This window comes from Triticum urartu, chromosome 4, assembly GCF_003073215.2.
Source record: "Triticum urartu cultivar G1812 chromosome 4, Tu2.1, whole genome shotgun sequence".
In the NCBI taxonomy this organism is placed as follows: Eukaryota; Viridiplantae; Streptophyta; class Magnoliopsida; order Poales; family Poaceae; genus Triticum; species Triticum urartu.
Window position 1 is genome coordinate 605,110,799 of NC_053025.1, and position 11,393 is coordinate 605,122,191.

An 11,393-nucleotide genomic window follows, 5' to 3' on the forward strand; every position below is an offset into this window, starting at 1 on the left:
CCAACATGCTGCCTATTAGAGAGGATTAAACCATGGATATTTATTTCATCGCGCACATGGATTTAGCATGCCTCTGCGCCATTTGGCGTAACGGGTCTATTAGTACAATTGAAAGCACGAGTTGTACGTACGTACGTGCATGCAATGCAGTTCAAATGGAGCAGCCTAGCAAAGCAGTCCACGGGAACGGGATGTGGATGTACTTCCATTTCCATTTTCAGCCCGTCATGCACCTGTGGAAATTAGTCCATTGTGTAACCTTGAGTGTGACAACCCTGATTGATGAATGAAAAGTTTTATTTTCGCAAAAAAAAAAGAACAGACAGTACCCGCAAAAAAAAAGATTAGCACGCGCAAAAAAAAAAGGACAGTCAGTACGCATGTTATCACGTCCGCTCGGCGGAAGAACACGAAGGCCCGTTACGCTCGTCCATTAATTTGGGCCACAGCGAGAGAGATACAGCCGACTGCTTTCGGCCCACCCCGCGTCCGACGGCTCCCGGCTGGACAGCGGGGGGAGTAGTAAAACAGACGCTAGTTTGTTTAGTCCCACATCGGCTAGCGAGGAAACGACGAACCTGTAGGATGACACGCATAAATCGAGAAATGGTCCAAATTTTTTGAGATTTCGCGCGCAGGTCCCTGGAGGTCTTCTTTTATGCCCCTCGCATGTAGTGCGCTTCTTACAGAAAGGGCCTCGATGTTTTCATTCTCTGCCAGAAGTGCCCTCACGACTGCCGTTCTTAACTTGAAGCCACCGGCCTATCCTCATGCGTACTGCTCTTCTCTCTTACAGAAAGGTCCTTGGGTTTTTCAAAACTGCCATTTCAAACTTGGAGCCACATGCCTTCAATTATTTGATATTGCAGATACGCCCGCCCTGTATATGTAATAACGTTTTGAACCTTCAAATCTCCACAAGCACAATAATGAAATCATTACAATGTCTGATACAAAGATTACCATTTGATCTTGCTGGAAATTCCAAAGGCTTGAGAAAGTTATTGTCTGCACTTAATCAGTTATTAGCCTTGATGAAATCAGGACCTATCTATCTGACCCCTACAAGGTCTAGAGACAGATGATATTTGATCAAGGCAACCCAGCACTCATCATTCTTCTAAAGTACTCCGATCAGGCGACAACGGCGGCCCAACATAATCCAATCGACGCAACATCGTTATGCAACAAGGCAACTGATCTCTTCCTAATGTGCAGTAGTTTACTTCTTTTCACTCATGCTGCTGTGCCGAGTAATGCATTGTACGAGTAGCAGTAGCTGGTTGCTGTGCTGTGAGTGATGCCCTCACGGTGGCTTATTTCATTTATCTGATAACCTTCAAAACCAACAGGCTAGTCTAGCCCGGGTTGGTCTCGTTTTTCTTTTATATAACCTTCAAAACATATACAGACACGCAGCAGCACCGTGTCACATTGAAGCGAGAAAAAAAACGACGGTGTTTTTTCAGAAAGAAAAAAAGCCGAACCATGTATTCACATAGGTCAGAGCCAGCAGTCAAAAAGAGAGCAGGATTTGAAGAGAGCTATATTTGAGTTCTTGTCAGGATCAGGCGCAGTACACTACATCTTAGCAGTTGCTAGCACCATCAAGGCCAGCCAAGGCACATTGCCACATTCCTTCCTGCCGGTCTCTATGCAGGCCAAAGAATCAAACCACATGCCCAGACTTGTGCCGACACGCGCCGACGCTCTCATCACGCCGCCTCGCCTCCGATGTTAGATGGATGAAGCTAACACATCCTGGGGTGGGGGCCGACGCCAGCTGGCAGCTTCCCAGTCCCCTCTGTACATCTCATCAGGAACCTGCAAGCATAAGACGGAACCCCGTTACAGAATGGACGACTTGGCGAGCATGTCCTGAAACAGGCCAGACTCTTCACGTGTGCCAGGGAGGAAGAATGCCTCCTGATCAAGCAGACAGAGTTTCCTCCTAATAATTCTCAAAAGCAGGTGCTTTTATATATGAAAAAACTGAAAGCTGCATCACTGAAAATACACAGCATGTACTGTGCGCTATTGGTTCACGAGCAATCTGTTGCTATTCATGACAAAAATAATAAGGTAATACAATAATAAAGTTCAAGAAATGGCTGAATTAATTACCCACAGGTCTGTCCATTCTGAACGCTAAGTTCTATATCTTCTGATGAGCCTGCTACGATTAAGAATTGTGATGCTCTTATGATTAACGGCTAATCGAGTAGGAACGCGTCCTTGCTTAAGACGAGGAATATATCTTGAAGAGAAACTACTCTACAGAATTAACATCGAATGGCACCTACATATATAACATATATAAAAAAGGGTGAAAATTAATGACCTTAACAGTTGGGGTTAGTAGTATTACTGCAATAAATGCATAGCATTCTCATCTTTCAGTTTGGACCGTATCAACCTTCAAATGTCAGGTTTCCTAATGTTAACTACAAGTACTTTGAGTCCCCCGCAAAAAAATGAAACAGTACATAAGTCCACAATCTACACAATGCCCGATCGGACAGTGCCAAAAAAGGATAATTCCGGAATGCCTGACATAACGGTATGTGCTTTGAAAGGTAGTTCACACGTGAAAGTGGAATGGTGAAGTTCTTGCTGGTTGCACAGCTATGTGCTCGATTGGCTTATTATCGAAATATGTATCGAGTATACCCATGAAAAAGATTCAACAGCAGCAGGGAACTGGAAAAGGGATTAATTCAAAGTGCTGGTGAATTTTCTTTATCAAATTTTGTCAAGTTTTGCTCATCAAAGTCTGAAGTGTTCCATTCTGATGCTGGGTTATTTCTCAGTTAGAGCTCAGTAACACAAAAGGAGAAAATTTAGTGAGAGATAAACCTGAAATCATTCTCCTGTTCTACGATTCAAGATGTCCGCCTGCCATAAGGCACTTGATCATCCTACATTGATTATGATGCATCAGCACATATGCATATCACTAAAATTTCATAACACAGCTTGACTCACGCAAACCCTCTGAAAAAAAATACTAGACAGATGCAAAGTACCCATTCACCTGATATATAGTCGGATACACCCACTCGACTCCCCTAGATTGCTCTGCGGATGGCATGTGTTGGCCAAACTGTCCATTATGAAGAAACCAGTAAAAGATTTTCCTTGGTGGCACATGGTAAAAAAAATGTAAATGAAATGTGGTCATGTAGTGTAGCTGAAAAGAAAAACCTGCAATGTGTGGCCTGGATGCAGCTGGTCACCATAATGATTTGGATGGCTAGATTGCACCCCATAACGGCTCTCAAATGATACCTCATTAGCGTTAACTTCTTCCTGGAAGTTATACGGTTAAAATAAGGTCATTGTCAAGATTCTCATATCTGATAAGGAATTTAATAACCAAATATTGATGATAGACACTACCATAAGATCATCAACGCCATGTGCTCTGACATGAGTACCAAGGTTGGAGGCAGTCGAAGAAGAATGTAAAGCACCCTTCTGACTTACATCTGAAGATACCAGTAAAGACTCCTGCCACACAACAATTTAAACTTGATTAGCACCAACAGCAAATCAAATGGAAGGAGTCGATGAATAATCTATGAATAAGGAGGCACCTTGTTTCCACATCGATTTGACACAGACTCCGCGCTTATCTCTTTACTCTTTTTGGGAGGACGGCCGCGGCGTTTTTTGGCTGGACCCCCCTCAGATGAACCAGGCTGTGCATGGCTATCACCATTCACAACAATTGCGCGTTCAGGAGGTGACATTTTCTGCTCCAACTCGCGGCACAAATTATCATCAAGAAGGGTCCTTTTCATGTCGCTGATTAGTTTTAATGCATGCTGATACTTGTCATCTGAAACCATTCCAATCTCAACAAGACGGAGGCACTGCAAGGAAATATGGTCATAACGCTCAACATGATTACTCGATACTAAAGGATCCTTGAGTGGATTATCCAGAGCGTGCAGCTGCTTAAAATCACTCCTCCACCTGTTAAGTACATAGCAAGGGGGGATATCATACACTTGCTGCCATTTAAGCACCGATAACGCATGCCGACAAACAATTCCACTAAACTGAAATAGGCCACAGTTACATTCCATCCTGTTGGTCTCCATACAGTGAACAACCTCATACTTTCTAGTCACTAATCCTGTGCCTTGTTCAGCTAAGTCAATAACTACAAAAGAAGATGGCGATACTTGTTGAACTTGGCAGTCCAGCGTTGATTTTAGCTCATCCTGGAATTTCACAAACATGTTCAGGGTGTACAATTTGGATATCTGCTCTTCCATAGGGAACTTTGATACAAGGACCCTGCCGCTGGTTAATGACTCAAAATCATCCTGTTGCTCCATTTTGTGCTTGTACTGTACAAGAATCATGTAGTTGCTAAGGAACGACACCAATGTGGTTTCATGGCTCACTGAACCATCAAAGAATGCACCTGGGCTTTCCCGGTGGTTAACAGACAGTCCAGCCCAGAAGGCGTCTTTCAGAAAGGAAGGGACCCACAAGTGTCGATTTTCATACAGAAAGATGATCCATTCATTATCCTGAAGGCTAAACCTATTGATCAAGTTCTTCCACCTTGTCTCAAACTGATCATCCTTCAAGGAACCATATATTACTGCCTCCATTTGGACTTTTATTGATTCATATTCTGGCAACTCTCCTAACTTCTCAGCAATACTTCTCACTATATGCCAATCACTTATCCTATGGCGCGTTTTGGGAAACACTTCTCGAACCGCAGCTTTTATCGCCACAGACTCATCCGTAATCATGGCGCCTGGAAGCCTTCCCTTCATACAAGTTAGCCATGCTTTGAACAGCCACAGGAAGCTCTCTGTACTCTCATCCGAAAGCAAGCCACACCCTAACAAAACAAGCTGGCCATGATGGTTCACCCCGAGAAACAAAACCAGGGGCACATTGAACTTACTCCTCAAGCAGGTGGTATCGACCCAAATAGCGTCGCTAAAATACTGGTATGCTTCCCTGGATCTTGAATCAGCCCAAAGAACACTCCTCAGGTGACCCTCCACATAGAAATCCATGACATAGAAGAAGTTTGGCTGCTTGGCCTGCATCTCCGCAAAGAAGCCATTGATAGCCTGAACATCACCCTCCCTGATCTTGAGTCGCCCCCAGTCATCAAACATCGGGGGGGCCTCGACGTCGCCACCGGAGGTGGCGCATTCACCTCTGGCAGCCCTCACCACCAGGTCCTTGCTCATCCCGCTGGGAAGCGTCTTGTAGCACCGCAGGAAGCGCGCTGCCGAGGGGTTGAGCGGGTGGTTGTGGTCGAGGCTGACGTCGGTGAGGTGCAGCATGCCGTCCCCCCAGAGCCTGGCGACAACGGTGGCCTGGCAGTTGGTCTTGGCCGTGGGCCTGGCCTGGTAGCAGGCGTCCTCCTTGCCGTTCCCCCACCTGTTGCAGACGAGCAGGAGGCGGCGGCAGAGGCCGGCCTTGGTGAAGGAGGACTTCTTGACGCAGACGCCGAAGCCGGTGCGCAGGGCGTAGCGCTTGTAGAAGTTGAGCACCTCCTCGTACGACTTGAACACCATCCCGTCCCTCGGCGTCCGGTCGTCCCCGTACGGCGGCGCCCGGTCGGCGGCCGCGTCCAGCTCCACGCTCGCCGCCGCCGCCGCCTCCACCATGGCGGCCAGCTCCTTGCTGCCCGGCGAGGCGTCCTCCGCGTCGTCGTCGTCCTGGTTGCCGCCGAAAGCCAGCTCTCCCTCGCCCGGAATCAGGTCCGCCATCGCGGCGAGCCCCTTGCTGACGGGCGAGACCGGGGCCGGCCCTAAGCTATGTGTAGGGGGGCAATACTGAGCTTGAGCTTGTCCGGAAGCTAGTTGGTGGCGAGCCGGAGGACGAGGACGAGCTGGACGGCGGCGAGACGGGGGGACGGGTCCGGCGGTGTCGATCTGCTGGCGTAGGAGCTCGGTAAGACGAGGACGGCGGCAGAGAACGTGTCCGTGGACGGGGCGAGAAGCGGCCGCGCGGGTGGGGATGGGAGGCGGGAGGCGACGGCGGCGGCGGCGGGGAAACCTAGCCGCACGGGAGAGAGGCAGCAACGATTCGAGCCAGCAGAGGGTGGTGGCAGGCGAAGGTAATTTCTCGGCACAGTGAGGAGCATTTTCTGAAAAGGGGGAATGAACCCTTTTAGAAGGGACGGTCAATCGCCACCGTGCATCCAATCCAACGGCCTGAGTTTAGGCTATATATATAACCTCTATTCCGCCTCCCGCCACTTATCCAACGAGACCAATGATAAGTATCGAGATTTGCCCATGCCGGCGATCTAACAACGCCTATGGCAAGCAACGTGTCGGGCGTCTCGGATTATCTCCCGCTCCATGTTTCTCGTGGCATTTGCCAATCAATGGCACAGAACACCATCCAACAAGGCTTTCGATTTGACGAGACGTACATCGACCGACACCTCCGAAGTCTTGTCGATGTATCACTCTCGTCCGCCATCGTCAGGTGTTGAGCTCATCCCAATTGGCCTCTTTTTCTTTATGGATGACTCCTTCTGCACCCATGACTCCCCTTGACATTTCATCGACGCACCCTCCCTAGCTTCCTCCATCTCCACCATAACTCCATCCACAGTTGCTGCTCCATCAACACTTTGTAGGAGGAAATGGTCTAGAAATGAAGAAGCCAATTCATGAGTTTTGAAACTACACCGATATTATGACAAAACAACTAATATGAATTTGTACTACACATGTAGCCTAGCAGTGTTGAACAAGGAGGAAATGAAATATGCACGGGATGAGAAGTCATGAACCTCTATTATATTATGTACTAAGCATGTCAATAAAAAAATATTACACATGTAGCACGTGGAAGCATATATGAAGAATAAAAATAGAACCTAATGAAAATCGATGTGACAATAATCAAAAGTGAAAACATATGGGATATATAAATGTAACATATGTGATAAACATTCAAGCACTGTTTTGAAACACATGGTACGAATATAAGAAGCACATCATGATGGTGCTTCATGAAATTTTGGACTAAAACTATGGAACATGTCTTTTAGTGTTGAAAGTGTGATTTTATGGAATGAAAAGGAAATATGGCAAAAAAATGTGATATCACCACTTATAAGTATACATGGTAGTAATAGTATCTCTGAGTTGGATATGAAGTGAACACTGACAACATATTTGAAAGCACACATGATTAAGGAAAAGTGTATTTTTGGAAACCCCCCCTGTTGGGGAACGTTGCGGAAAACAAAAATTTTCCTACGGTTTCACCAAGATCCATCTATGAGTTCATCTAGCAACGAGTGATTGGATTGCATCTACATACCTTTGTAGATCACGCGCGGAAGCGTTCAAAGAACGGAGATGAGGAAGACGTACTCGACGTGATCCAAATCACCGGAGATCCTAGCGCCGAACGGACGGCACCTCCGTGTTCAACACACGTACGGTCAGCGTGACGTCTCCTCCTTCTTGATCCAGCAAGGGGGGAGGAGAGGTTGATGAAGATCCAGCAGCACGACGGCGTGGTGGTGGATGCAGGGCGTCACAGTAGCAGGGCTTCGCCGTATACTGCGATAGAGAGAGAGGTGTAGCAGGGGAGAGGGAGGCGCCAAGACTCAAGGTATGGCTGCCTCCTCCCTCCCCTCCCTTTATATAGGCTCCCCTAGGGAGGGCGCCGGCCCTAGGAGATGGGATCTCCTAGGGGGGGGGGGCGGCGGCCAAGGGTGGAGTAGCCCCCAAGGCAAGGTGGGGCGCCCCCCCACCCCTAGGGTTCCAACCCTAGGCGCATGGGGTGGGCCTAGGGGGCGCACCAGCCCACTATGGGCTGGTTCCCCTCCCCACTTTGGCCCATGGGGCCCTCCGGGATGGGTGGCCCCACCCGGTGGACCCCCGGAACCCTTCCGGTGGTCCCGGTACAATACCGGTGACCCCGAAACTCTCCCGATGGCCGAAACTGCACTTCCTATATATAATTCTTCACCTTCGGACCATTCCGGAACTCCTCATGACGTCCAGGATCTCATCGGGGACTCCGAACAACTTTCGGGTTACTGCATATTCATATCTCTACAACCCTAGCGTCACCGAACCTTAAGTGTGTAGACCCTACGGGTTCGGGAGACATGTAGACATGACCGAGATGGCTCTCCGGTCAATAACCAACAGCGGGATCTAGATACCCATGTTGGCTCCCACATGCTCCTCGATGATCTCATCGGATGAACCACGATGTCGAGGATTCAAGCAACCCCGTATACAATTCCCTTTGTCAATCGGTACGTTACTTGCCCGAGATTCGATCGTCGGTATCCCAATACCTCGTTCAATCTCGTTACCGGCAAGTCACTTTACTCGTACCGTAATGCATGATCCCGTGACCAGACACTTGGTCACTTTGAGCTCATTATGATGATGCATTACCGAGTGGGCCCAGAGATACCTCTCCGTCATACGGAGTGACAAATCCCAGTCTTGATCCGTGTTAACCCAACAGACACTTTCGGAGATACCCGTAGTATACCTTTATAGTCACCCAGTTACGTTATGACGTTTGGTATACCCAGAGCACTCCTACGGTATCCGGGAGTTACACGATCTCATGGTCTAAGGAAAAGATACTTGACATTGGAAAAACTCTAGCAAACGAACTATACGATCTTGTGCTATGTTTAGGATCCCGTTATCAATGACATCCCCATGTCCATAGTCAGGAAACCATGACTATCTGTTGATCAACGAGCTAGTCAACTAGAGGCTTACTAGGGACATGTTGGTGTCTGTGTATTCACACATGTATTACGATTTCCGGATAACACAATTATAGCATGAATAAAAGACAATTATCATGAACAAGGAAATATAATAATAATCCTTTTATTATTGCCTCTAGGGCATATTTCCAACAGTCTCCCACTTGCACTAGAGTCAATAATCTAGTTACATTGTGATGAATCGAACACCCATGGAATGCTGGTGTTGATCATGTTTTGCTCTAGGAGAGGTTTAGTTAATGGATCTGCTACATTCAGGTCCGTATGCACTTTACAAATATCTACGTCTCCATCTTGAACATTTTCACGAATGGAGTTGAAGCGACGCTTGATGTGCCTGGTCTTCTTGTGAAACCTGGGCTCCTTGGCAAGTGCAATAGCTCCAGTGTTGTCACAGAAGAGTTTGATTGGCCCCGACGCATTGGGTATGACTCCTAGGTCGGTGATGAACTCCTTCACCCAAATTGCTTCATGCGCTGCCTCCGAGGCTGCCATGTACTCCGATTCACATGTAGATCCCGCCACGACGCTCTGCTTGCAACTGCACCAGCTTACTGCCCCACCATTCAAAATATACACGTATCCGGTTTGTGACTTAGAGTCATCCAGATCTGTGTCGAAACTAGCGTCGACGTAACCCTTTACGACGAGCTCTTCGTCACCTCCATAAACGAGAAACATTTCCTTAGTCCTTTTCAGGTACTTCAGGATATTCTTGACCGCTGTCCAGTGTTCCTTGCCGGGATTACTTTGGTACCTTCCTACCAAACTTACGGCAAGGTTTACATCAGGTCTGGTACACAGCATGGCATACATAATAGAACCTATGGCTGAGGCATAGGGGATGACACTCATCTCTTCTATATCTTCTGTCGTGGTCGGACATTGAGCTGAGCTCAATTTCACACCTTGCAACACAGGCAAGAACCCCTTCTTAGACTGATCCATATTGAACTTCTTCAATATCTTATCAAGGTATGTGCTTTGTGAAAGACCTATGAGGCGTCTTGATCTATCTCTATAGATCTTGATGCCTAATATATAAGCAGCTTCTCCAAGGTCCTTCATTGAAAAACTCTTATTCAAGTAGGCCTTAATGCTGTCCAAAAGCTCTATATCATTTCCCATTAAAAGTATGTCATCTACATATAATATGAGAAATGCTACAGAGCTCCCACTCACTTTCTTGTAAACGCAGGCTTCTCTATAAGTCTGCATAAACCCAAACGCTTTGATCATCTCATCAAAGCGAATGTTCCAACTCCGAGATGCTTGCACCAGCCCATAAATCGAGCATTGGAGCTTGCACACCTTGTCAGCATTCTTAGGATTGACAAAACCTTCTGGCTATATCATATACAGTTCTTCCTTAAGATAACCATTAAGGAATGCCGTTTTGATGTCCATTTGCCATATCTCATAATCATAGTATGCGGCAATTGCTAACATGATTCGGACGGACTTCAGCTTTGCTACGGGAGAGAATGTCTCATCGTAGTCAACCCCTTGAACTTGTCGATAACCCTTAGCGACAAGCCTAGCTTTATAGATGGTCACATTACCATCCGCGTCTGTCTTCTTCTTAAAGATCCATTTATTTTCTATGGCTCGCCGATCATCGGGCAAGTCAGTCAAAGTCCATACTTCATTTTCATACATGGATCCTATCTCGGATTTCATGGCTTCCAGCCATTTGTCGGAATCCGGGCCCGCCATCGCTTTTTCATAGTTCGAAGGTTCACCGTTGTCTAACAACATGATTTCCAAGACAGGGTTGCCGTACCACTCTAGTGCGGAACGTGTCCTTGTGGACCTTCGAAGTTCAGTAGGAGCTTGATCATCATCATTAACTTCCTCTCTAATTGGTGCAGGTACCACAGGAACATTTTCCTGAGTTGCGCCACTTTCCGGTTCAAGAGGCAATACTTCATCAAGTTCTACTTTCCTCCCACTTACTTCTTTCGAGAGAAACTCTTTCTCTAGAAAGGATCCATTCTTTGCAACAAAGATCTTGCCTTCGGATCTGAGGTAGAAGGTATACCCAATAGTTTCTTTAGGGTATCCTATGAAGACGCATTTTTCCGACTTGGGTTCGAGCTTTTCAGGTTGAAGTTTCTTGACATAAGCATCGCATCCCCAAACTTTTAGAAACGACAGCTTAGGCTTCTTCCCAAACCATAATTCATACGGTGTCGTCTCAACGGATTTCGACGGAGCCCTATTTAAAGTGAATGCGGCAGTCTCTAAAGCATAGCCCCAAAATGACAGCGGTAAATCGGTAAGAGACATCATAGATCGCACCATATCTAATAGAGTGCGATTACGATGTTCGGACACACCATTACGCTGAGGTGTTCCAGGCGGCGTGAGTTGTGAAACTATTCCACATTTTCTTAAGTGTGTACCAAATTTGTGACTCAAGTATTCTCCTCCATGATCTGATCGGCAAAACTTGATTTTTCTGTCACGTTGATTCTCAACCTCACTCTGAAATTCCTTGAACTTTTCAAAGGTTTCAGACTTGTGTTTCATTAAGTAGATATACCCATATCTACTCAAGTCATCAATGAGGGTGAGAACATAACGATAGCCACCGCGAGCCTCAACACTCATTGGACCG

At 46.9% G+C, this 11,393-nt stretch overlaps 1 protein-coding gene across 1 annotated transcript; it reads right to left on the reverse strand.

Moving 5' to 3' along the window:
- Nucleotides 1–1,516: 1,516 nt before the first annotated feature.
- On the reverse strand, nt 1,517–6,126 carry LOC125553118 (protein FAR1-RELATED SEQUENCE 6-like). The gene is made up of 6 exons (XM_048716899.1): nt 3,597–6,126; nt 3,400–3,510; nt 3,205–3,309; nt 3,035–3,103; nt 2,857–2,918; nt 1,517–1,824 (listed from the first exon to the last, which is right to left on the reverse strand). The coding sequence occupies exons 1-5, from the start codon at nt 5,751–5,753 to the stop codon at nt 2,883–2,885; spliced, it is 2,478 nt and encodes an 825-aa protein (XP_048572856.1). The 5' UTR covers nt 5,754–6,126; the 3' UTR covers nt 1,517–1,824; nt 2,857–2,882.
- Nucleotides 6,127–11,393: the final 5,267 nt, after the last annotated feature.

What these genes read in the sequence shown, in the direction of transcription:
- LOC125553118 (XM_048716899.1), bottom strand. Translation starts at nt 5,753, where the DNA reads ATGGCGGACCTGATTCCGGGCGAGGGAGAGCTGGCTTTCGGCGGCAAC. An exon ending in ATGGCGTTGATGATCTTATG is followed by an intron (nt 3,310 to 3,399) that starts GTAGTGTCTATC and finishes TATAACTTCCAG; the next exon opens with GAAGAAGTTAACGCTAATGA. An exon ending in TGTATCCGACTATATATCAG is followed by an intron (nt 2,919 to 3,034) that starts GTGAATGGGTAC and finishes TAATCAATGTAG; the next exon opens with GATGATCAAGTGCCTTATGG.